The sequence below is a fragment of the Balaenoptera acutorostrata genome, chromosome 17 (genome assembly GCF_949987535.1).
Source record: "Balaenoptera acutorostrata chromosome 17, mBalAcu1.1, whole genome shotgun sequence".
Lineage (NCBI taxonomy): Eukaryota > Metazoa > Chordata > Mammalia > Artiodactyla > Balaenopteridae > Balaenoptera > Balaenoptera acutorostrata.
This window is the reverse complement of record NC_080080.1, coordinates 1,864,966-1,891,578: the sequence shown is the minus strand read 5'-3', so window position 1 is coordinate 1,891,578 and position 26,613 is coordinate 1,864,966. Positions and strand designations below refer to the sequence as shown.

Below are 26,613 nucleotides of genomic sequence, written 5' to 3'. Positions count from 1 at the left end.
CTCTCGGGTGGGGATGCTCAGAATCCGGCCAGGAGGTGGCAGCTGCCACCGACATCAGCACAGCCCCGGGCGCCCTCCTCCTGGCCCCGCGCTGCCCTCGGCCTGCCCACCTGAACTCCTCACCTCGAAACACCTGCTCTCAGCGGCGCCAGCAAGCAGTGCTGATGGGGCAGCACGGGGTGCTGGGTCCCGTGCAGCCACAGGGAGGGGCCGACCCCCCAGACTCTCCAAGGTCGGGCAGCTGAGGGGTGCAGCGGCACAGCCCGGCCTTGTTCTCCCCAGCAGCCAAGCTCCCTCCCCACCCTGCAGGCAAGCACGTCCTCTGGGCTCAATTTCCTCACTTGTAAAATGGGGCCACAACTCCAGCCCAGGGACCTCAACTTGCGGGACCCCGAGACAGTGTCCTCTGCTACTCAGGCTTCCTGGCCAGGCGGGAGGGAACTGAACCGGTGATCTCCTGCCCCCGCAAAGCCATATCCAGTCTGCCCCGCCCCCAGGGCTGCCCTGCCCCTGGCCGAGCCCCTCCCCTCGGAAGCCCACCCCCAGCCTGGCCAGACGTGCTGCAGCTGGCGCCGTGTCCCCCAGCTGCCCCTCAAGCCTCCCGAGGGCCCGAGCGCCTCACACCTGCAGCCGGGAGGTGTAAAATCCAATTTGCTGCCGACACCTCCTCCAGACACCCCAGGCCTGGGCAGCCAGTGGCCACCGCAGCAAAGCTGAGGAAGTGGCCGCAGCCTAGGGTCTGCCCGGCCCCACTTGTCCCGCTGCCACTGCCCACACCTCAGTGGTGTCGCATTTCTCAGGCCCTGGGCAAGAAAGTGTCGAGAAACTCAGAGCTTCACAGAATCGTCAAAACTGAAGCAGTCTTTGGGACAAAGCAGCCTGGACCCGGAATGCTTTAGATGCTCCTCAGCAGAAGACCGGGGCTGGGGAGGGACGGGGAGCACTGGAGGGCTGAGGGACCCCTGAGCAGGAAGCAGCGTCCTGCAGAGGTTTCTGGAATTCTGAGGCCGTGGACCCCGCCTGCCCTGGGGGTCTGGTGTGCGGCCCTCACCCTCACGAGGCCCCGAGCTCCACGGGGCCCTGGGGAGGGCAATGTACTGAGGGGGGCTCCGTCTGCCTGCCTGGCAGCCGCTCCGCACAGCGCACAGCGCACAGCGCACAGCGCACAGCGCACAGCGGCGGGGCTGCTTCCTGCCCTCCCCCCACCCCCGCAGGGGCCAGGCCCCTCCCAGTGGCCTCTCTGGCTCCAGCCCCTCCTGTTTAGGGGTGCCTCCCCCACCCCCTCACTCCCGCAGGAGAGGGAGATCCTGAGAGCAGCCCTGGCCAGGCTCTCCCCACCCAGGCCCCCCTTCTCCGTGCCCACCCCTCGGCCGGGCACCAGGAAGCACAGAAGCTATGATATCACGTTGGGAGCAGCGGGGCCCCAGAGCTGCATCCAACCCCCGCCTGCGTTGCAGGGTGGGGAGCTGTGTGCTGGTCCTTGGGGATGAAGGGGCAGGACCACGGCTGGGCTGGCCTCCCACGGGGTGGGGGAGATCCTCCCCAGGGGAGCCCTCAGGCGGGGGCGGGGGGGCTGGGCGGGGCAGCACCAGCTGGGCCTGGGCCACAGGCCGGTCCCTGGGCCTCCCCCATCTCACATTTCACGCCCATGTTGCCACCTCACACGCACACGCACACTCACACTCACAAACCCATGCCACCCTTCCCACCCAACGCGGCCCAGGCTCCATCTCTGGGGTCCCAGAGCCGGAAAGCTGCCACCCGCCGACAGATGACAGATGGTGACAAGTGCCCACCGCGGCTGGCTACGACAGCGGTTTATTAGGGCTCTCAGCCGGGGCGGGCACAGAGGCAGGGGGTTGGCACACGGCAAGAGGCAGGAAGGTGCAAAGCTCTGCGGTCCATCCACGCAGGCCAGGTGACAGCATCAACCTGCAGAACGAGAGGCTGCATCAGCTCCGGCGAGAAAGCCGAGGCTCAGGTGCAGCGACAACGGGCAGGGAGGAGGCCAGGGTGCCAGCAATGGGTGAGGGGCCATGTGGGCTCCCAGGCCTGGGTCCCTCAAACCGGCCACCCTCCCTGGGGGCCCGAGAGCTCTCCCTCGGGCAGGGCTGTCAGAGCAGGGGTCTCGCCTCCCTGCTCTGCTGGGGGCAGGAGGCTAGGTCATAAGGCAGCAGAGACTTGCCCCGGGGAGGGTGGGCCCTGATGACCAGTCTCCATTTCACAGATGAGAAAGCAGAGGTCCTAGGGGGCGAGCCGCAGCCCCTAAGCCCCTAAGCCTCAGGCTCACCCTGGACCCCCTTTCCCTCACCCCAATCCATGAGTGAGTCCGGCAGGCTCCCCTCTCCCGGCCACGCGCCCACCTCGGCGCACGCCCTTCCCTCCCCCGTTTCTCCCCCGCCCCGGTCCTCCACAGCTCCCTGCGGCCTTCTCCAACAGCAGCGCTGGTCAGGGCACCGTCTCTCTGGGCCAGAGCCCAGCCCCCGGGGACCCGGGGACCCTGGCTCGCCTGCCAGCCCACTGGGCTCTGCTGCGGCTCTGGCCAGTCTTATCCCACCTCAAGGCGTTTGCACGCTGCTCCCTCGGCCTGGAATGCTTTTCCCGGGGACACCAGTTGGCTCCTCAAACGGCACCCTCTTAATGAGGCCCCAGAGCACCCTGCTGAAAATCACAACCAGCCTCACCCCAGGCCCGGGGTCAGGAACCTGGATCCCAGTTCTCCTGTGCTGCCCACATCCGGGGCCCAGTGGGGTCCGTGATGGCTGTGGTAAAGGTGCCGATGGGCCCCTGGCCCCCCTGTGGTAGTCGCTGGCCAGGCCCCTGCAGAGGCCCTGAGGAAGCAGGATCCCCACGCGGGCGCCCCCGGCAGGTGGAGGTGTGCTGCCTCCCCTTCCTCCCCGCAAGCACGCCTGCCCCCAGCCAGGGCCAAGGGCCCAGCAGCAAACCTGAGGACCCCAAGGAGAATCGGCCCCCAGCTGCTCGTCTGTGGGTTCCCTCACCTGTTGGGGAACCTGGCCCGCGCCCTCCCCCCGGCGGGGATGCTGAGTCCCAGAGAGGGGCGGGCAGGCCCCCGGGGAGCAGCGATCGCTCCCCACGCCCCACCGGACGCGGGCCCGCGGGAGTGACCACCTGGCACCTTGCAGAGGCTGCACCTGCCTCAGCCCCACCCCAGAGAGCCCCTGCCTGTACCTGGCGTGTCTCCCCTAAAGGCCTCACCTGCCATTCTTGTAAGCCCATCCCTACCTCCACGCCTGTCACCTCCTCCTGAGGGGGAGAGCTGTGGGGGGGAGACCCTGTCCTGAGAGCCGGTGCAGGCCACGCCCTCTAAGCTCAGTCTCCTCCTTGGTGAGATGGGGCAACGGTCAGCTGGCACCCCGTCTCCGCCCCAGCTGCCTCTGTGGCCCCAGGGAGCTCTGCGCAACTCACAGCCCCTCCCGGAGGTCTGCGCGCAGGCCTGGCGGGCAGCACGCGGAAGCCCCAGGCCTGCCGCCCGGGCCTGTGCCGGCCCCACCCCAGCCCTCTGCAGGGGCACCTGCAGCTGCATGAATGGCCTCATGCAAGGTGGGGCTCTCAGAGGAGGCAAGTGGGGGACTCCTCCAGAAGCAGCCCCGCCCCCAAGTGCCCAGCCCCCCGCTCCTTCCTCTGCGGGCTGAGCCTCAGCCATAGGGCATGTCAACAACCGTGCTATGGAGGAGACCTTTGGACCCGGAGAGACGGGCGGCGGCCGCTGGCAGCATTTGGAAGGCGCTGGGGGCGGGAAGGCGAGGCCTAAAGGGTGAGCGGCAGGCGCCTGGGCTGGGGCCCGAGGGGCCTCTAGAAACCGGCAGGGCCACCGTGTCGGGAGACAGGCCCTCAGGGCCTTGGGGCTGGAGAATGGCCGTCTTTCCAGGCTTCGCACAATCCTGCCCACCCTGCCCTGCTCCCACCCCCACTAGTCAGGGGCCTCTGCGCCCCCTTCCCTTTGCTAGGGACCCCCCCCATGGCGGCCCCTCCCCCGTGGCCTGCCTCCCAACCCTGTTTCTGTTTCTGCCCCGCGCGTTGTCCACCAACCCCCAGAGTTCCCTCACCCGGGGCCACCTCTTCCCATCACTCCCCTCCTCTGCAGACCCTCCCCGCCCTGGGCCCTGTGTCCACCCACGGCCCCTGTGCTCCCAGAACACGGCCTCGGCCAGGTGGCCCTGGGTTCGAATCCTCGCCTTTCTCAGCTGCGTGTCCTGTGAGCCGCTAACTCCTCCGGCGGTTCCCATGCCTTTAAAACAGGCAGGTGTTTGCACGGGCCCTTTCGGGTTGACGTTTATTCTCCTCTCTGGCAGCGAGGATGCCCCGAGCAGCCCTGTGCTGCACGCTGGCTGGACACACAGACTCCCAGGCGGGTGCGGTCAGTGAACCCGCACAGAGAAGGTGCCCAAAGAACGGGCCTGGGCCGTCTGGCTGGGGGGGAGGATCTGGGAGGGCGTGGCAGCCCGTGACCTGCGGGGCCGCTGCCCGGGGCACTGAGGGTCGCACGGAGTGCCGCACGGGAGCTGGCCCCAGACAACAAATATCGACACGATGACGGTGGGGACTTCACTGGGCTGTGAGCCCGGGAAGCACGGGGGTGTCCTCCCCAGTGGCTGACCAGGGACAGGGACGGCCTCTCCGCCTGGCCACGGGTGTGGAGCCTGGGCCCAGCACAGGCTGTGCTAGCCACAGGTGGGCCATCTGGGGACACCCCGCTCTGTGCCCGCCCCCCAGGCCCTCCGTGCGGTGGGCACACGGCACCTCCCGTTCCTGCCCCGGCCCCACCTCCTCAGTCCCCCTGTCCTCGTGGTGGCCGCCACCACAGGGGCCACGGGGCCTCACACCCCACCACCCCCGCCATGACTGTGCTCAGCTCCAAACACACTCAGGGGCTCACTGACAGTGGACTAATCGAGATCCATAACCCGCATTCACCACCGGCATTGACCCTGCCCTGCCCGCCTTCCCTACCTCGCCATCAACTTTATGCTGCAGACAAACACGGTGTGCCTACACTGTGCTTTCTGATCTCTTAAAAAGAGGGTCAGGGCTGGTCTATAGCCAGGATCAGCTTCAGAATCAGGCTCATCATGTGACCAGGGCCAGGGCTCAGCGTGTGACCAGGGTCGGAGCTCAGTGTGACCAGGGTCAGGGCTCAGCGTGTGATGACCAAGGTCAGGGGTCAGCCTGTGACCAGGGTCAGGGCTCTGTGTGCGACCAGGGTCAAGGCTCAGGGTGTGGCCAGGGTCAGGGCTCAGCCTGTGACCAGGCTGTGCTAGTGTCCACCCTGGACACCGCTCTTTGATTGTCTGGGGCTCCGACACCCCTGAGCTCCCTGGGCTGTGCGGTGACAGTGAGAGGCCTTCTTGAGGTGCAGTCACCACACAGAGACTGGGCCTGGCTCACCAGGGTCCTGAGGGGAGTGGCGCCCATCCCTCAGGTCACATGTCATTTTCTCATCCACTCACCACACCGCCAGTGGCACGCCCACTCCCTTGGTGACGGGCAGCCTCAGTTGCTAGGGGACCCAAGCCCAGACCCCGCCGGACAGGCCCCGGGGCTGGCATACGGACCATTGCCTCCTGGACCGAGGCTGCGTGTGGGTTAGTCCTGCCCTGGGAGGGGGGCCCTGGGGCCGGCAAGGGCTCGGGGGCCAGGCAGGAGAGTGCCCAGCACAGACACTGTCTGCGGGTTCTCCCTGGCGACACTCTCTGAATAGCTTATTAGAAATTAATATTTAATTCTCTTCTGTGGGTTTAGCTTAATTATTCAATTTATATTGCAATTACTGAGAAGCACCCGGAAGCAAAACTGCTTGCTTTGAGTAGGGAAACAGTCGGGGGGCGGGGTGGGCGGGTTCTTGCCAAGCACAGCTGGTGCTCAGAACTCAAGCTTGGTAGGCTTTGCCCCAGGAGCTCCCTCTGGCCTCCCCGAAGTCCTGGTTCTGCGTGAAGCCCTCTTTCCTCCTTCCAGGTGTCTGCCCTGCAGCTGGGGCCTGGAGCCTCGTCTGAGGGGCAGCTGGGGCCTGGAGCCTCGTCTGAGGGGGGTCCTTGAAGGCAGGACCCTGCCTGCTGCGTTCTGCATGGTTCTGGAAAAGCGGGAGGAGGAAAGTGGCCAGGGACTCACCTGCCTGGCCGGGCTCCGACCGGGGCCCCTGGAGGAGCCCCCCGTGTCCGCACAGCACTGCGTCGGGGAGGGACTGTCCCACCTCACGGGTCTGATACCAAAGCTCCACTGAGTCGGTGACATGTCCCCGTCCCCCAGGAGGAAACGGCAAGCAGGGACTCAGACCCAGGACCATCCCACCGCACAGACGAGGGCTCTCCCCTACACTCGGCCTCGGGCGGGGTGTCCTCCTGCCCTGCCACGGGGGGCGGCTTGCACCCCCAGCTAAGCCCCGAGCTCCCTCCCTCCCTCATCTCCTGCTGTCTGTGTCCTGGGGACGAGCAAAGGTCCGGGGCTGTGGGAGCCCATGCCTCCTGCTGCCTGGTGAGTGGGGGTCGCGGTGGACACGGGACTGGATGCCCAGGAGGGCAGACCCTGAGCCCCGAGGCCGAGGTGGGCATGGGGGTTGGGCCCGGCTTTGTGCTTCCCCCTGCCTTGGATGAGCCCCTCTGAGCCTCAGGTGACATCCGTCAGGTGCGCATGCCGGCCCCCACTCCTGTCCTGCTGTCACTGAGGGCCCAGGGCCCCGGGACAGCCCTGGGCTGCTGTGTGTCTTCCGTGGTCACTGCAGGGGCACTGTGACCCACCAGACAGGTGCTGACCCAGAGCCAGAAGTCACAGCACCAAATCTGAGGCCAATGCCAGCTGGGGAGTGGAGGGGGTGAAGGAGAGGTGGATGGCCAGGGCCGGGGGCTGCCCCAGGGACACAGAGGGCCATGGCCACCTCTCCGGAAGCTGGGCCCGCAGGAGGCTGGGAGGCTGATGCCTGGAGGCTGGGGTCTGAGCGACGTTACCGGGCCTGGGCTTCAGGAGTAAGAAGGGGAACTCGAACCCCTGCTCTGGGGTGTCTGTGGTAGGGGCAGGTCAGCGGCCAGTGTGAGGACAGTCCCTAGGAGAGGGGGCGGGGAGGGAGGAATGCACGCTTATTGTGCGCCAGCTGTGTGCACAGGGCGCCCGCGGCCTCACCCAAGCCTTCCGAACACCCCAATAGGTCTTAGTGCCCCGCGCCCACCGGGGAGGAATCGGGGCTCCACGCACGGCCTCCCCAGTGCCGCGAAGGGGGCTCCACCCGGTCATCGGACTCCAGAGCCGCCCCACCAGCTCCAGGCCCCCACCCCCTCCACAGGTCTGCAGCAGGGAGCCGGCCGACCCAACCGCTGTGGCCCCTTGGGGACCTGGGGCAGCTGTTCCCTCTGCCATCCCAGGCTGGGACTTGTAAGGCTCCATGCCCGCCCCGTCTCCCAGCCACTGGCAAACACCACCGCGTCCACCAGCCTCTTCCAAGCTTCTCACACGGGCAAGCTGCCTTCTGTGCTGGCCGCCAGCACTTTCACGCTTTTATTTTTTTCCACCTTTTCCCTGGTGCAGCCCGATTGCTATGGGCCAGCCGGGTCGGGGGGCCCCTCACGTTGCCATCTGCCCAGCCATGGGGGGAGTGCCCGGGGCTGGGGCAACCACACGCAAAGGGAAGCGGCGCCCGCTGGGAGCGCTCGCTGCTCCTGACAAGTGGCCCCAGGAAGCCTCCGGAACGTGGCCACGCAATCCAGCCGGTCCTGGCTCTTGCCTCAGCGCTCCACCCACGGTGACACTGTGCCTTTGCCTGGGCCCTGCCCTCGGCCCGGGGGACCTCCTTGCCTGACGGGGGAGCCCCTACCCGCCTCGCTCCAGAGCTGCCTCCTCAAGGAAGCCCTCCCGGCAGAGCTGCCCCTCTCCCGGCTTCCACTCTGCTCCTGGCAGTTCAGCACCTCAAGGGCCTGCCTCTGCCCCGGCTGCGAGCTACTCCGAGTGGTGCTGGGTCTGACTTCCGCCTGGGGCCGACCGGGTGGGGCTCGGGTGCTTCCCGCATCAGACAGGTGCCTCACTGGCCTCTGGGCTGCTCGCAGCCGTGCCTGTGTGTCCTGCCCGAGGTGCCAGGGAGGACACGCCACGGGCCTGCTGGCGAAGGGCCACGTGGGTACCTCAGAGAGAAAAAACCAGCCGTGCCTCGTCTCCATACACGAGGGCAGGTTCGTGGTAACAGTAATACCACTGTGATAGCAATGGCGGTGGTGAGGAGACAGCCCCGTCGCGGAGGGCAGGGCTGCTGTGGGCCAGGCGCCCGGCAGGCTTTCGTCACCGATGCCACGGGGACTCCAAAGGCAGCGCTGATGGCCCCATTTCCTAGACGAGGCGGCCAAGGCTCAGATCGGGGCCGTGATGAAGGCCACAGGCCCCTTCCACTCCCGCCTCTGCCTCCAGCCTGGCTCACCGGTCTCTGCCCATCTGCCCGCTGACCCGGGGCTCTGGGAGGCGGGTGCTGGACCCCAGAGGGAGATTTCCATGTGTAAATCCCTAGGGAGCCACAGGACCTTCAGGGAGCCTCCCGGCACCCCCGGCAGGCATGCCTACAGGCTGGGGCAGGACAGGCGGGGCTGCCCAAAGTCACCAGATCCCAGGTGACCAGGCCCCCTTGGACAGGCTCAGCATCGAGCAGCCGTCTGAGCCGCCTGCACGAGCACATCCCAGTAACGGCGCCACTGACCGCCCAGGCCACGTAGACTGTGTGCAGACCCCGCCCCGCCAGACCTCCGGGTCACACAGACCCAGCTGGGACCTGGCACCACAGTCCCACTGTGTGGCCTTGGGCGGCCACTCAGCCTGCTTGGCAGCGTTCCCCTGGCAGTCCCAACCCCAGAAGGGTCACCCCTCTACACTGCCCCCTTCTGGCTAAGTCCCTTCATCTCTCTCCATGTCAGTTTTCTCGTCTGGAAAATGGGGACATACCAGCACCTCCTTCATGGGGGCCGTGGTGAGGATTAAGTGAGGTCCTCTGGTGTAAACTCCTACCGAGCGCCCGATGAATACACGTAAAATACACGCAAAATACACACATGGAGCACAGCCGTCTCCTGCCCCGCCCGGATGACACGCTCAGGTCCTAACACTGCAGCCCCTGGGGAGGCGGAGCGGGAAGCTCAAGAGGGGGTTCTGTCCCTCCCTCCTGACCTCACACATGTGCACACACAGGCAGACACACACACACACACACACACACACACACACGGAGCTGCAGACGCACACATGCACAGAGAAGCCCGGAGGTGAAGATCCCACCACTTGCTTCCCAAGTGGAAATCAATGGCTTTGAAGTCGATATTTCACGGCTTTCAGAAAACATTAAAAACTCGATTTGCTATGAGCCTCTATTGAGCCTCTTAAATTTTTGTGCCCGTGAAAAATGCTTCATTGATTGTTGCCCAGATACTGTAATTTTCTATTTGCTGAGGCCCAGCCTTGTGACTCTAGCAGGGAGCCATCGAGGACAGGCCCCACTTGCCCTGGGCCCCCTGCTCCCTCTCCCACCCCCTCCCCATGTCCTGAACCAGGCCTGGGGACCCAGAGAGCTCACGTCCCACAGAGACACACAGGTCCATGGTGAATGAAGTTCCACGTGGAAAGAGGTCCTGAGGGTGCAGGTGCTGCAATGGTGGGCGTCCAGGAGGACAGAGGAGTGGGGAGGCCCCTCAGATCCCAAGGACTCACCTCCTTCTACAGGTTCCCCCAGCTCCTTCCCTGTAGGAGCCACGGCCGAGACCTGGGCAATCCTGCTGCTGGCCAGCTGCACCAGTGTACAGGTGACCCGGCTTCCCCACAGCCTGGCCCCGCTGCCCTCACATCCCTGAGGAATGGCAGCCGGGGACATGGCAGTGTCCTGGGCAGTGCCGGGCACTCAGAGTCACCATAACATCGTCTTTCTGACCAGGAACCGAGTCCCCGAAAGCCGAGCCTGACCCCAAACCTTCATCTACAGGAGCCGCACAAAGCGACCAGGCCTGGTGGTGCTTCTGGAGACAGCTGCCCTTTCCTAAATGGGAAGGGGGTTCCCATAGAGCAATCAGGAGCTGAGCCAGGAGCTGGGCTTCATCAGGATGGGCACGCTGGCTTCCGCTGCTGTGCTGGCCCAGATGCTCACCAGGGCTGAGGAAGCCCAACGCTGACCACACACTCGGTCTACACCTTGGTCACACTCTGAGCCCTGACCCTGGTCACACTCTGAGCCCTGACCCTGGTCACACGCTGAGCCCCGACCCTGGTCACACACTGAGCCCCGACCCTGGTCACACACTGAGCCCCGACCCTGGTCACACACTGAGCCCCGACCCTGGTCACACACTGAGCCCTGACCCTGGTCACACACTGAGCCCTGACCCTGGTCACACTCTCAGCCCTGACCCTGGTCACACTCTGAGCCCTGACCCTGGTCCCACTCTGAGCCCTGACCCTGGTCCCACTCTGAGCCCCGACCCTGGTTCCAGATGAGCCTTCGTGCTGGCTGTACATTGAGTGCAGGGACCCCGGGTGAGCAAGGCTGCTGGGCGCCATCCTTCGTCACTCTGCTGAGCTCCCTGTCCTGACCTGCCCCTCAGGCCCCTGTGAGGACCAGGCAGAAGTGGGCTTGCAAACCTCGGCAGGGGGAAGAGCTGGGCCCGGGCGGGGTCACAGCCCTGAGAGCCGGGCAGGGGTGCTCGGGCGCGGCCTGGACAGTGCGGGTGGGTGGGGGTGTGAGGCGGGGCTGCACCTCCCCTTGGAGCTCCCTGGAGGGCACGGCCTCCTGGACACACAGCAACAGGCACGTGCGAGGCCCGTAGGCTCAGGGAGCCTGAGCCCCTCCCTCAGGGACTGCTTTTCTCTGCAGAAATAACAACCCCCTGCATTTGAATAGAGCCTTTCCCTTCCTCAAAGTGCTGTTTATATTTAGCCATTTTCCGCCTTTGTCCTCAGAGCAACTCGGCAGCAGGGAAACAGGCAGACGCTGAAGCCCCATAGCTCTGCGGAAACCGGGCCCAGAGCGGGTGGGCCTCCAGGTCCCACAGGCGCCCCTGCCGCCTGGCCCAGTGGCTGGTCAGTGGTCACAGAGAGCCCGGGGGTGTCTGGACGGGATCTCTTCCAGCTCGGCGGACACTCCAGAGATGAGGTGCCCCTATGTGGGCTCAGGGCTCCCCTGGTCCCACGGTGCCCAGAGACCCCCACACCCACAGACCCCCACCCAGACAGCCTGGGGACTGGCTGCAGGAGCAGGAACTCCTGGCTTGTCCTGCTGGGCTCTGAGCTGCTAGGAGCCGGAGACCCCTCTTGCCCTCTGTGCCCACGGGCCACATAAGTGGCTACTGGCTGGCCGTGTGGCCTGGGCCTCAGCCTCGTCTTCCGTCTCCCCGGGGATGGGGCCATGGCTGGCAGCCCAGCCGCTCCGGCCAGGGGACTCACTGGAGGGGGATCAGCTGTCCCCATGGGTCTACATGAGCTGGCCGTGCAGCCCTGGCCCAAGAACGCCTCCTTGGGGTCCCTCTCGCACCGCGAGGGGTTCAGGGTACAGAGCTGCCCTGCCCTGGGGTGCAGTCAGATCTGAGCGTGCAGCAGAGGGTGGGCCGGAGCAGAAAGCGGAGGGCTGCGTGGCCGCTACAGATCCCTAACCTCGGAGGAAAGGAGGGCAAGGAGGTCTGTGGATCTGAAGGAGAGGAGAGGCAGCTGGAGAAATCGGGAAGCCCAGGCAGACTGGCCAGCCCCTCCCCCGGCTGGGCCCACAGTGCTGGCAGGTGTCCCCACCCCAGGGCACAGGAGCACACGGAGACCCAGTCATCACAGCCCCTCACGCATGGGGGAGCCCGGGCTGGGATGCCACACGCCCTGCGTACGACCGTGGGCCTCAGTCTCCCCTGCAGGACGGTGCTGACGACGCCCATCCCGCAGGCCATGACCAGGACAACCCGAGCAACACGCGTGCCCCCCTCAGGCATCACACACACAGAGCTCTACCAGTGCCCTGGGGCTGCCGTCACAAATGACCGCCCCAGCTCTGGAGGCCAGAACCCAAAATCAAGGTGCCAGCAGGGCCATGGTCCCTCTGAGGCTCCGGGGGAGGGTCCCTCCTGCCTCTGCCAGCTCTGGTGGCGCCTCGTGTTCCCTGGCTGTGCCCTGATCTCTAGAGTCTCTGCCTCCGTCTCCACGTGGCCTCCTCCCATGTCTCTGTCCCTCCCCTTCTGACAAGGACACCAGTCATTTGATTCAGCACCCAACCTATTCCAGTCTGACCTCATCTTAACTAATGACATCTGCAAAGACTGTTTCCAAATACACTCACATTCTGGGGTCCTGGGGGTTCGTCTGGGGGGACACAGATCAACCCAGTACAGTGGTCGTTGCCGTTGCCATGGTCACTGTTGCTCCCACGATGGCTGGTTTTGGGCTCCTTGCACGGCCTGGTCAGCGCAGGCTGGGACGTGGGGATGGGTGGCCGGGGGGCGCGGCAGAGATGCACCTGCGTGTCTGCACACAGCCGTGCTTGGGCAGATGGGAACCCACCTGTTTGGAGGACTCGGTCGAGGAGGGAGGCCCCGGTGACACCCTCTGTGACAGGGTTCCTCCCAGGCCCACACACCCAGAGCCCCTGCAGCCTCTGTACCCGCTTAGCTCACTCATTGCGCTAAAGTGCACCTGCCTTGGAGACCTGGCAGGAGGAGCCGGGGGACATGTCACGGCTCCTGGGCCCTGGCTGGGGGCCGCCTGGGCTCGGGGTAAGACGACAGTCAATCCCGCACAGGAGAGCCACGGGACCTCACCCAGACGCCAGGCACCACAGCAAGCACACCCACGTGCTACCCACGATCCTGCCCACTCCCACCCCCAAGAAGCTCTAAGCACCAGGAGTTCTCTTTGCAGGGCCAAGACTTCAGCAGCAGAACCTCCATGTGTCCTGCTTTACGTTCATGTCCAGAAGTCCTGAAGCAGAGGGTGGACAAGCTGACCAGGGACACGTCGGGGACCACGTAACACCTGGGTCACACGCCGCACGCCTTTGGGGAGATCCAAGACCTTCTGAATCCAGGGCGCCAGGGATCCTGCCCGTCTCAGGAGGTGGGGAGGACCCATCAAGGTCATGGGTGGGCAATGCCCAGTCACAGTAGGCTGACAGTGAATGCGAGTCTCCCTTCCCCAGGCTCCACCTTCTGAAGTTCAGCGCAGACCGGAAGCTGGCTCCTCGGCCTCCTGGCGGCGCCCCAGCCCCACCCTGGGGACAGTGTCATCTAATCAGAAGCAGCCCAGCGAGGACAGGGCTCTGGACAGCATGGCAGCCAGGGCTCCGCACCCCGACTTTGCATCTCAGCCTCACCAGGGCGGCTCCTTTCATGACAGGGGCCCCTCTAGGAGAAGTCTGAAATCCAGGAGTCCCAGGGCTCAGGGAGTTCGGCTGGCTGTGTGGCATGTCCTCTGCGAGGGCTCCCGACTGCAGTGACTTCTGTGGGGCTGCAGCAGCCCCTCGCCTTCTGACCCCCACCCCAGATGCCGTCACAGGCTATGGTGGGGATCACGGGGGACGGGGACGGGTACACCCGAGGGTGGCCACGGAGCTCAGTGGCTTGCCTGCTCTTCCCCAAGACCCTCGCCTGGCCCCTGCCATGCCCCAGAGCTGGGCCCAGACACTGGATACCTGGATGCCCAGAGCTGGGCCCAGGCGCTGGATACCTGGATGCCCAGAGGAGGCACACTGGACAAGATGAAGGCCGGCGCCCCAAGGCACCTGACCCTCCTCTGCCCCCTCCCTGAAGCCAGAAGGGTCCTCCTAAAGGGCCAGTTCACGAGCAGGTGGCCTGGGCATGGAAGCCAGCCTCCCAGATGCCCACGGTCAGCCCCCCGGACTCAGGGGCCCATCACAGCAAGTGGCACCAACCCTGTTTGAGCAGCAGAACGAGGGTGGCCTCTGCCTGCCTCTCCAGGAGCCCTCACTCTGGGGGAGCTTAGAACCAGACCCTCCAGCCCCTGCTGGGCCCTCAGATGATGCAGCCCGGCCGGCATCCGTCTGCACTTCCAGAGAGACCCTGAGCAGAACCGCCCAGCTGAGCCACCGCCCAACTCCTGACCCACATAAACTGCGACAGCACACGTCTGTTGCTGCTTTAGGCCCTGAATTTTAAGCTAATTGGTTACACGGCAGCAGGTAACACAGACACCCGCTCAACACGCTGCGGGGCTCCGGCGGTCCATCAGGGCACCACACATGTTCTGTCCCAGACCAGCCTGCTCCGGGTCCTGCCCAGAGCCCGTGCCCTGGAGGACCCCCACCCCATCCCATCCAGGTCTCAGCACCCCCTCTTCCCCAGGAGCCCGTGAAGCTCCCTGACGACTCTTCCCACGAGGGGCCGCTCCCTGCCGCTTCCCCGGACTCCCAGTACAGGCCCGCTGCACGACCCAACACGCTCTGCTCACGACTGCCCCAGGGGACTTGCCAGCCATGACCTTCTGGAAGTCAGTGCCTACACAGAGGGGAGCTTCAAGAGAGCCTGCCCCAAGGCTGTGAGTCCCAGGAACACAGGGCTCCCCTCTGCCTTGTTCACCAGTGGTCACCAGGGCCCAGCCTGTGCCTGACACAAAGGAGGATGAACGATGGATAAATGGATGGGTGGACGGATGGACGGATGGATGGAAGGATGGATCAAAAATGGGTAGATGGGCGGATGGATGGATGAATGGACTTATCAAGGGTGGGTGGATGGGTAAGAGGAGGACAGATGGACAGTGTGGGGGCAGGTAGGGCACTCACCACAGTGGCATCACTTTCGGACGGAGGTGGCGACGATGAGGATGAGGACCAGCAGGACGGTGACTCCCGCCAACAGGAGGTAGCACTTGACCTTGCGTCTCTGCAGCTGCGGGAGAGAGAGAGTCGTTGTCGTGTCTTGCCCCTGCCCACCGCCTCCCATCCTGGGGGACAGTGGGCCTGTGACTTGCAGGGGGCTGGGCCCACCCGGGGGCAGGGCCCATGCAGAACCTGCCCCTTGCAAGGGGCTCTGCCCTGAGCGGGCACATATTCATGCAAGATCTGCCCTGGGCTGGCCCTGGAGCCAGGCCCGCAGGGAAGGAGGCAGGAGAGCCAGTGGGATTCCCGCAGCTCCAGAGGCAGCCAGGCCTGGGGGCGGCTCCTGGTTTGCCATCCTCGAGCCAGGATCTTAGCCTCATCCCTTCTTGGGACCTTGGATTCTTCTGAAAGCATAGGATGATGTCATGGGCTCCACAGGGACACTTGAAACCTTAATGAAGATGATGCAGGGAAAGTACATAGCCTGGGGTCTGGCAAATACCAGACATGAAGTCCTCACCAGATACTCTCCTTATTCCTGTACACTGTCGTGGTTATTATAAAGTTAACAACTTCTGGGCCCACCAGAAGGCCTCAAGGATGGGAAGACACACAGATCTGGGCTGGGAAACTCATTAGGGAGGGTTGGGAGGCTTCATGAAGAAAGTGATGCCTCATCTAGGTCCTGGGTGGAGGGGGTGTGACTCCCCAGACAGGCCAGGAGGTGGGAGGTAAGGGACCAAGGGAGAGCCTGGAGAAAAGCGAGAGCTTAAAATAATCTGGTAGGTCACCAAGTGTCCGTGGGATGGGGAAGGGGAAGGGAGATGGGTAGGACAGGCCCGCAGATCACAGAGAGGTTTGGACAGCGCCCCTGAGATAGCACAGTGAGGAATTGTAAGCAGGGGAGTGACATGTTCTAGAGAGTCAGTGAAGAGGCCACTTAGGAAGAAAATAGGAGGATGGGTAGGAAAGGGGAGGAGAAACAGGAAGACCGATCCCTGGAAGGACAGGGGCCTAGTGCAGAAACGGGAGATCAGAGGGGACAGAGGCAAGATCAGGAGGGGAATCCTTAGAATCTGGCTGTGACGGGATATTGGAGAGAAGTGAAATAGGTCAAGAATGAGTCCCCAGCTCATCTGAGTCATTAGGTGGATGTTGAGGCTGGTCATTCTTTCAACCATTCATTATTCCACTCACTCATTCACCCACCTACTCGCCAGTCCATACACCCGTCCATCCATCCATTCGCCCTTCTATCCACCCACTTTCTCAAGGGGGCTCTAGGCTCTAGAGTAGGGGTTGACAGTGGAGCATCTACTCAGCTGTGGGGAAGGGAAGAGACTGGCAGGGACAGGGTAGTGGGGGGCAGTTCCTGGAGTAGGTGGGACTGAACTCTGGTTGGGGAGGTCAGTGTCCTCCCAAAACAATGAGTTTTGGGGTGAGGACTGGGTCTAGGGAGGTGTCTCAGATCTGCTGGGCATTGGATGGATGACTGGCCCCCATCTCAGCTGCCTTGGTGTCTTTCCATTTTGGGAGGGACCCACACATCAGCCTGAAGACCAGCCATCATCAGAACAGCCCTGCCTCCCAGGCCTGGGAACAAGTATTGTCACTGTGTTCTGGGCCAGGATGCTGGTCTCAGAGAGGTTAAGTGGCCTGCTCCAGTCTTCACAGATGGTGTGGGGCAGATCTGAGGTTCAGGCCCCTCTGCCCCTCTTCCCAGCTACTGTCACAAGTCACACTGCTGCCCAGACATGCCAGCTGGGAGGGGCTGGGAGGGGCCAGAGCGAATCAGACACAGCCCTCAGGGAGCGCACAGCTTGGGGTGGGCAGGAGACCAGAAACCCACAGCCCTCCTGGCAGGGAGAGGGCTCAGAGGGAAAGGTGCTCCAAGCCGGGGGCCCTGCAGGACCCTGGACAGCACCCATGCCCTCGGTCCCCGTGCGGCAGGACAGCCGCTCCTTCCCGAAACCCTGTGATGAGCCCCGTGCCCTACTCGGGTTGCGTGGACTCAGACCCTCGCCCGGCGCTGGCAGGCGGGTCCCGTCGACACACGTCTGCAGATGAGGGGGTGGCTCAGAGAGCCTCCAGCTCGTGAACGGCAAGCAGGGTTCGAGCCCGGCGCCCGGCCGCTGATCCTGTGCGCGGCACTCCACACCCCTCACAGAAGGGCCGACGCAGTCCAGCAAGGTGCGCCCTGAGGGTACTCAGCCCCCCAGCACACCCAGGCCCCCAGCGAGGACCGACGGGGACATCTGCGGGAATCTGGGTGCCCGTGAGGAACACAGCCGCGGGGTCAGGCAGGGCGGGCTTCCAGCCCCGTCCTCGTGTCGCAGCCTGACCACGTGACCTGGGGCAGATCACTGGCCTCTCAGCCTCCGGGTGGTCGCACTCGGCTCTCCCACCGGTGCGGCGCAGGCAGAGCCCAGTGACAACGGCCGGCACTGGCCGAGTGCTCACCACCTGCCGGGGTTGGGGGGAGCAGGGGGTGGGCCTGTGCCTGCCCAGCCCGGCCCAGATCAACCTTCCGGGGACCCTCAAGCTGGCCTCACACTGGACAGCGGCCGAGCGCCCGCTTGGGTGTGATCTGCACTAGGCCTGTCCCTCCCTGGTCCCCCCTCGTCCACCCTCCGCGCCCCACCCCACCCCCGCCAGGTTGAACAGAGGAGGGGAGGGGAGGCAGGGAAGCTGGGGGCCACAGCAGCCGAGGGACCTGGCTGGAGGGAGAGTGACCCCAAGAGAAGCGGGAGAGGTCATCTGAGGGGAAGGGGGGAGGCGCGTGACGTCCCAGGGCCCTCTGAGCCCACACCCAGCCTCCACCAAGCCCAGCCCCTTCCCGTCCCTCCTCTTCCCCCCAGCAAACCACGTGGGGCCTCTCCACCGACTTCAAGGGGAAGAGGCGGGCAGGCGATGACAGGCGGGGCCCAGGGGCCACCAGATGCTTGGGCGAAGACATATGGCAGAGGCAGAGGCAGGCTTTGATGTTGCGCTCTGCTCTGCAGCCCCCGGTCCCCTCCTGGCACAGGGCAGAGCCCCCAGCCTCTGCTCAGCCCCCGCACCTGCAGCCTCACCCACCGGGAGGGAGCTCCCGTGCAGAGGATCCAGCTCCTGCGGGGCTGGGCTGCCCGGAGCTGCGGGCCTCCTCCCAGCTCAGTGCCAGCAGCGGGGTGGGGGGTAGGAAGCAGTCCAGGTCCCTCAGCTGGAGGCCGCATCTCGCTCCCCCAGGAGCAACCAGGGAGACGGGAGCCCCTCCCCGAGCTCTGGGGAGCAGGCAGCCGCCCTGAATACCACCTCGACTGAGGGGCTGACCTTTCCAGCTCCCAATGAAAGGGTATTGACCACATCCGTGACCCTGCAGGAAAGCGTGGAGGAGACTTCCTAAGGGGGCAGGATGTGTTGTCCTGTTCATGTCGCTGCGCCTGATAAGGGAGAGGGTCTGGAAAGGCCCTCAAGGCGCTAGAGTGGGCACGGCTCATTTGCATGGAGCTCGGGCCATTTATAAAGGCAGGAGGGGCCCAGGGACCTGGGCTGGGGCTGCTGGATGGATGGTCGGGGCCTCGGACCCCATAAACCCCTACTCTCCAGGCTGGTGGGGGGCGCCCTCGTCCACATCAAGCTCTCATGACCCCACACTGGGCTCCACCCTGGCCCCCTGCTGTGGAGGACACCAGGCCACAGACCTGGGACGTCCATTGTTACAGGCTGAATTGTGTTCCCCAAAAAGACATGCTGAAGTCTTAAACCCAGGACCTCAGAATGGGACCTTATTTGGAGATGGGGCCTTTACAGAGGCCATCAAGTTAAAGAGAGGTCATCTGACCGGCGTCCTTGTAAGAAGGGGAAATTTGCACACAGCTTCACAGGGAGAACACTGTGTGAACATGCGGACGGCCGTCTACAAGCCCAGGAGAGGCAGAGTCTCCCTCACAGCCTCAGAAGCAGCCAGCCGTGTCTTGGCTACTCTGAACAGTGCTGCAATGAACATAGGGGTGCATGTATCATCTCGAACCACGTTTTACTCCAGATATATGCCCAGGAGTGGGACTGCAAGATCATATGGTAGCCCTATTTTTAGTTTTTTTAAGGAATCTCCATCCTGTTCTCCATAGTGGCTGTATCAATTTACATTCCCACCAACAGTGCAAGAGGGTTCCCTTTTCTCCACACCCTCTCCAGCATTTATTGTTTGTAGATTTTTTGATGATGGTCACTCTGACCAGTGGGAGGTGGTACCTCATTGTAGTTTTGATTTGCATTTCTCTAATAATTAGTGATGTTGAGCATTTTTCATGTGCCTCTTGGCCAACTGTATGTCTTCTTTGGAGAAATGTCTATTTAGGTCTTCTGCCCATTTTTTGATTGTGTTGTTCGTTTTTTTGATATTGAGTCGCATGAGCTGTTTGTAAATTTTGGAGTTTAATCCCTTGTCGGTTACATCATTTGCAAATATTTTCTCCCATTCTGAGGGTTGTCTTTTTGTTTTGTTTATGGTTTCCTTTGCTGTGCAAAAGCTTTTGAGTTTAATTAGGTCCCATTTGTTTATTTTTGTTTTTATTTCTATTACTCTAGGAGACGGATGGAAAAAGATATTGCTTCGATTTATGTCAAAGAGTGTTCTGCCTATGTTTTCCTCTGTTTACAACAGCCAAGACATGGAAGCAACCTAAATGCCCATTGACAGATGAATGAATAAAGAAGATGTCTTTTATATATATATATATATATATATATATATATATATATACAATGGAATATTACTCAGCCACTAAGAAGAATGAAATAATGCCATTTTGCAGCAACATGGATAGACCTGGAGATTATCATACTAGGTGAAGTAAGTCAGACAGAGAAAGACAACATCATATGATATCACTTATATATGGAATCTAAAAAAAATGGGGCTTCCCTGGTGGCACAGTGGTTAAGAATCCACCTGCCAATGCAGGGGACATGGGTTTGAGTCCTGGTCCAGGAAGATCCCACATGCCGCGGAGCAACTAAGCCAGTGCAACACAACTACTGAGCCTGAGCTCTAGATCCCGTGAGCCACAACTACTGAGCCCACGTGCCACAACTACAAAAGCCCCCGTGCCTAGAGCCCGTGCTCCGCAACAAGAGAAGCCACCACAATGAGAAGCCCGCGCACCACAACGAAGAGTAGCCCCCGCTCACTGCAGCTAAAGAAAGCCCTCACGCAGCAACGAAGACCCAACGCAGCCAAAAATAAATAAATAATTTTTTTTTAAATAATAAAAAATTTTTTAAAGATACAAACTTATTTACAAAACAGAAACAGACTCACAGATGTAGAGAATGAACTTCTAGTTACAAGGGGGAAGGGTGGAGGGGAGGGATAGATTGGGAGTTTAGGATTGACATGTATGCACTGCTATATTTAAAATAGATTACCAACAAGGACGTACTGTATAGCACAGGGAACTCTGCTCAATATTCTGTAATAACCTAAATGGGAAAAGAATTTGAAAAAGAATAGATACATGTAGATGTATAACTGAATCACTGCTGTACACTTGAAATTAACACAACATTGTTCATCAACTATACTCCAATATAAAATATAAATTAAAAAAAGAAGACAAAAGAAAAGGCAGCCAGCTGTGCCGACACCTAGATCTTGGACTTCTGGCCTCCAGAACCATGAGACAATATATGTCCACCATTTCAGCCACCCAGTCTGTGGTGTCGGTCACAGCAGCCTGAGCTGACTAACAGACCAGGCCCTGGTCCATCTCCTCCGCTGACCCTGGGGAGCAGCGATTCCCCTGGGTGCCAGGGCCCTCTGACAAAGAGCTCATGGGTGCAGCGGAGTCCCGGGCCTCGTCCAGGCCAGCCCTGGGCGCCCCCCACGATAGCACAGCTGTGACTCCACCTCAGCCCTGCTCATCCAATGCCCTCGCTGCCCTGGGTGCCCTCGGGCCCTGCTTCTGACCTCCCAGGAGCTGGGTGCAGGACGCGAGGGCCCAGAGGCCAGTAGGGCTGGGGGTCCATCAAGGCCACCACGTCCTACAGTGGAGGAGGTGGCCTCACCAAGGATGCTGTCAGGGCTGCGGACGCCTCCGGAGGCGGTGAGCACCTGAGCTGGGCGTGTCCAGGCAGCAAGGACCACAGGTCACTGTCTGGGAGCCATGCTGGTGGATGGCCCAGAGTCCCCCAGCCCTCTGCCCAGGTCCTGTTCCCACAGGACCATTACGAGGGCCCCGGGGAACAGGCTCCACGCAGAGGCTCCCGAGACACAGAGCAGCCCCGCCCTGGGGGCTGCCCGCCTCAGTCCCCGTGGAGAGGTGCTGGGCGCTACACACTGACCACCACCCTCAGGACAGCCCTGCGGGGGGCCCGAGCGCACCCATTTCACAGGCGCAAACACTGAGGCTTGGGAAGTGCAGCTCGCCCACAGCCCCTCAGTAGGGGTGTGGGGACAAAGCTGCTCAGGGACCACACAGAGGGAAAGAGCAGGAGAGGACATCAGGGGGACAGGGCGGGTGAAGCCAGTAGGGGGACCTCAGCCCTGCCTCCCCACCCAGGAGGGGTTCTCCCGCCTGCCTCCAGCCTAGCTCCCCACGCTCCGGGTGCCCCGGCTGTCAGCCATCAGCTGATTAATCACTCTTAAACGGCAGCCCCACACTGAAGGAGGCTGATGGGGGCTGGCGGTGGGGAGCCAATTAACCTGAATTACGCTCTTGATTGGGGCCCAATTAGTGTCAGCTGCATGGGGTCAGAAGCAGTCCTGGTGCAGTAATTGTTGAATTAATTCCCTGGCTGGGAAGAGCTGCACCTTCCCAGCCCCAGCACCGGACGCTGGCTGGCTTCCCGCCACCTCAGTGAGGCTGCAGGCTCCCCCTGGCCTGGCCTGGCCTGGCCTGGCCCACTCCCGCTGTGAGAAGGGGTGGCTATGTGATGGTTTGGAAAGGGGGCTTGCTCGGCACGTCCCAGCCCTGCAGGGCCTTCCCACATGTCCCTCCCTCTGCCTCTGCAGCTCTTCACTCAGAGAACTCCTCCTCACTCTTTAAAACCCAATTCCAGCATCACTGCCTCCAGGATGGCCTCCCAGGTGCTCCCTGGCTGCAACGGGAGCTGTCTCTGGGGTCCCTGACCCTGCTTCCCTCTACACCAAACTTGCCTCCTTCCCTCTACACCTGTTGAAGGTGACCATGACCCTCAGGAGGATTGCTGCCCCGAGCTCAGCAGGACTTAGTGGAAGCAAGATGACCAAGAGGAGCAAACCAGCCATCCCAGCCATGGGGTCCGGGGAGGGGCTCTGCAGACACGGCCCTCAGGCCCCCACAGGCTCGTGTCCACAGTGAGGAAAGGTGGACGCTGGCTGGTCAGTCCAATGCGCTCACCCACGTGCTGCCCTCTGCCTGCTCTCCCTTCCCCTAAAATGAGGGTCCAGGGTGCGCACCGCGGCAAAGACAGCAAGTGCGAGGCACAGGGGCTGGAGGTTGTTGGAGGTGATCCTGGCTGAGCAGGGCAAGGAGGTGACCCCCGGGGCCTGCAGGGGCACGACCACAGTGAGAAGCAAGACCCTGGCTCCCAGAATACCAGACAAGCAGGGCCTCTGAGGCAGGGGAGGGCAGGAGGACGCCGGCTTAAAGTGCCGAGACCCACCCCCAGGCTCCTCCCCACCCCCGGGGACAAGGGCTGATCTCTGGAGGAATTCTCTGGGACCCTGGGCTCTGGGACACCAGGCCCAGTGAGGGGAGCAGAAGCTGGGGGTCAGAGCAGGGCTCGGGGTAGAGTCAGCAGCGCCGGCCCTGAGCCCCGCAGGGAGAGCTTTCTCCAAAGGCCCAGCCGGCCCAGGGAAGCCGCGACCCCAGTAAAGCTCACAACGGCTCACACGTCTCGAAGCCCCTTCCAGCCAGCATGTTAGTGCCCCAGGCCTAAGTCCACGCGGACATCAGGGACCGCAGATAGTTGCAGGGTACCCATTGCAAAGGACAGAAAACAAAACAAACACAGAAACTCAAAGAAAGAGTCAGTGCAGGGCACAGAAGGAAACTTCCAACAAGTAACACAGTCCTGGGAGAGCCAAGGAAAGCAGTGCCGGCAGAGTCCCCCGGGACAGTCCCCAGGGGAGGGGCCTGGGTGGTGGGTGTGAGAGGGCCCTCCAGGCCCGCCCCCTACACCCGCCTGCTGCACCTGCACCCCAAGGTGGCGCCAGTGGAGTGGCCGAAGGAGAGGCCCCAGCCCCCCAGCCCTGCGCCGGGGATGGGCCTGGGGGGGGTGGGGAGGCCCCGGAGCAGCTCTGGGGTGGGACGCGCAGGCCCGGCGCTCCGCCCCCTCCCTGCCCCCTCTGGCCCCGCTGGTTGCCCGGCCGCACTGGGAGCCCGGGGAGAAGGGCCTGGACTGCCCCCGGCCAACTGCTCTAAGGCTCCTCGGCCATAGCAAGGTCGTGGCTACGGCAGGCAGGAAAGGGAGTGACCTAGTGACGGCCATGGCTGCACAGTGCACGCTGCACGGGCCCACGCGTCCCCCAGACACACCAGAGGGGACGCAACTCACCCACACCCGTGGCAGGACCTCAGCCTGTCCTGGCAGCCCCCCTCCCCGCCCCCTCTTCTTACCCATCGCCCCCCAGAGGCGGGCCTGCGCCTGGCTCCTCTGTCACACCGGCCCCTCTGAGCTGTTTCGGGCAGTCACCTCCCCTCTCTGAGCCCCAGTTTCCTCACGTGACAACTGGGGACAGTGACACCCCCCCCATGGGTTCTCTGAAGGCGGATGCCCCTCCTGGACCCGGCACGGCGCATTTCTCTGTCCCTTCAGCCCCCAGTTCAAGGGCACCCCCGTCACAGGTGTCCCAGGCCAGCAGGGTCTACATACAGTAGGTGCTCACTGAAGCGCGAGCCTCTTCCAGGGCCCAGGGCTGGAGGCCGGAGGCCCAACATGTGCTGAGCCATCAGGCCAGCCCTCTGGGCCCTTCTGGACTCGCTGTGCCGTGACGAGTGGGCCAGATGGGCTCGGGCCCTGGAATCCCCTGTCTCCAGCAGCTAGGGGCTCCGTGGGGGAGGATGGAGGGAGGGGCGGGGTGGGAGGGGTGAGGGCATTTGAGCATCAAGTGCCAGCTTGGGACTCAGTGGGACCAGCACCCGCTCTGCTCCCTACCCCGCCCCCGCTGCCACCATCTGCAGGGACCCTGGGGGCTGGTCCCTGAGGCCCCGGGGAGCAGGAAGCCCAGAGAAGGGCGGTGACTCACCCAGGGGCTCCCAGCGAGGGGGACTCCCGGGGCCACGTGGTCCCTGTGTCCTGTCTTGGCCCCTCTCCCCACCAGCCCCTTCCCTCTGACCCTTGGGCACCCTCGTCCCCTCCTCAGAAGCTGTTGGGCTCCCACCCGCTTCCTCAGAAGCCGCTTCTCATACAAATGTATTCAGAATACATGACATTTCAGAAACATCTATTTGTATATATTTAGACTCCATTTCAAAAGAATTATTCAAAATCGGAGCCATTTGGATGGATGGGTGTGGAACGGATTGTTTCTTAAGTGTTAGCCTCAAAAATACCATGTTTTCTAAGTGGATTACAAATGCTGTAATTATTGAAATGGGCACATTCGGCTGGGGGAAAATTTCAGAATTATGACTTGATTTAGGGATTCTGTGTCCTAAGACAGGGCCTCGGGGGCACCCACCCCGGGGCTGGAGCCCGAGGGCGGCTGAGAGCTCTCGGCTTGTCTGCCGCTCCGTCGGGAAGCTGAGGGCCCCTAGGCCGAGCCAGGTCCTGCACAGGCCACAGGCCTGTCCCTCCAGGGCCTGAACTGTCCTTGTCCACTCTCCAGCTGGCTCAAGTCCTGACCAGAAGGCTGGGTCCAGTACCCCCCGGGCCAGAGCCCCACCCCATGCCTGCCCCGCTCCTTGATCGGGACAGGCGAGCTGGTCTACCCTCCCCTCCCCGACCATGACTTCTGGTTGCAGGGCGTGGCTGGGCCAGGCCTGGCACCCCACCCTGGGCAGTGTTGCCGCTGGGGACAGAGGAGGGCCGGGAGCCGGACCCCAGGCACTGGCTGTAAAATGGGCCAGGTGACCGCCCTCGGGGGTGCCCGGGGCACAGTATCTGCCACATGCCAGACCCAAAGCGGGCTCCCTACTAGTCAGCAGCTCAAACAGAAGGTCTTGCTGGTGAGCTAAGCCCAGGCTGTGTCCTCCTGCCGGTGGCGGCCACGCTGCCGGTCAGCTCGGCTGAGAAGCAAAGGCGGCTGAACCAAGCCAGCGGTCTGGGCCGGGCTCTTCCTGCCACACTGGGGGTGGGGTCCACTGGTGGGACCTCCTCCAGGTTCAAGGGCACTCAATAACAGCTAGAAGGCTCCGCAGAGGCTCCCCGGCCCAGCAGTGCCAGCGGGGGCTACACAGGAAGTGATGGGCACTCACGGCCACACGGTCCCCGCAGCAAGGGTGAACCGGAGGTGCTCCGGAGGCCGCCCGCCAATCAGGCGCTGGTCGGTCAGTCGGGGCACAGCCAACAGCAGAGCCTCCTGGGCCCGGGGGGGCCCGAGGAGTGAAAGGCGAGCGCAGCCTCCCCACCGGCAACTCCCGTCTGTGTAATACATGTGCACACGCGTGTGCGTGATGATCCGATCACTGGAAGCATCACGACTGTTATGTTGTCAGCAGTGTTTCCTTTGCAGGTGGGGTTATGGGGAACTTTCTGTTTGATTTTTGGTTTTGTGTTTTGGCTGCAGTGAGCTTCTGTAACAAAGTTCCCGCTCCTCCAGGCGTCCCCCCACCCCACCCACCGGGAGGCCCACAGGAGAGGCAGGAGGAGGAACCTGTGGGGCGGCAGCATCCGGGCTGAAACTCACGCCCCAAAGAGGTCACAGTCCCCGGCCCTCAGCCCTGACCGCCATTCCCTCGTTTCTGCACTGAGCCTCCCCTGGGCACCCTCCCTGTGCCAGGTGACCTTCTGGACACATCGGGCATGAGAAATCCCACCAAATTACCTCTCCCCAATCTCCGAGCACGGTCCAGGCAGGAGGGCAGCACGTGCCAAGGTCCTGAGGCAGGGGACACTTGGTGTCCCTGGAACGAGGGGGCAGCGCTGGCATGGGCTGAGCGGGGTAGGGGCCTCCACACGCACTATCCCTCCACCTGGGTGCTTGTCCCCAAATATCACGTGACCCACCCCACCTCCCGCAGGTCTCTGCCCATCTGTCACCATGTCAGCTATCCCTTGCTGCCCATCCTATCTAAGAGGGCACCTCCACGCACTGGCCACCCCTCCCCAACTCATCTCTCCGCCGGTTCTCCCGGGAGCCGAGCTGGATGTCTCCTTCGCTCCTGGTCATGTCTGGTTCCCGTCACGGCAGCGTCAGCTCCATCAGGGCAGGGTCTTTGTCACTATCGTTCACTGAGCCCTGGGAACAGCGGCTGGCACGTGGTAGGGGCTCGTATTTTTGTGGGCTGTGTTGGTGACCAATCCCACACAAGGAATCCACAGGCCTTACACAAGCTGCTCCATCTAAAAGGGCCCGGCACGAGGGTGGTTCCCGGAGAACGGGCAGGTCTCCGGTCTCTGCCACCTCACACTAGCTGGGCAGCCTGGCCCCTCTGAGCCGCAGTTTTCTCATCTACAAAACGCGATAATGAACGGGTCTCGTGGAATCAAAGGAGGGGACGCAATGGTCCCTGGTGACTTCATGCTGTGGACATGCGCGCTCTCATGCTTGTTAGTAAACAGCCCCCAGACTCTAGGGTATCACCCTGGGTATGGCTGCTCCCGTGCTGAAAGCCCAGGGACCCCACCGGTCCACGCCGGGCAGGAGCAGGAGACTCTGCGCCCTGGGGGGGAGCAGACGCTTCCCTCGGGCTCCTCCGTGCTGGGCTGCA

The 26,613-nt window shown here is 62.8% G+C and overlaps 1 protein-coding gene across 1 annotated transcript in view; it reads right to left on the bottom strand.

Moving 5' to 3' along the window:
• Positions 1–1,799: 1,799 nt before the first annotated feature.
• The window catches only part of TSNARE1 (t-SNARE domain containing 1), a 131,887-nt gene continuing 107,073 nt past the window's right edge, over positions 1,800–26,613 (bottom strand). Inside the window, 2 exon segments of the mRNA XM_057531654.1 lie at positions 1,800–1,932; positions 14,741–14,846. Of these exon segments, the coding sequence (XP_057387637.1) occupies positions 14,751–14,846 (96 nt within the window). The 3' untranslated portion in view covers positions 1,800–1,932; positions 14,741–14,750.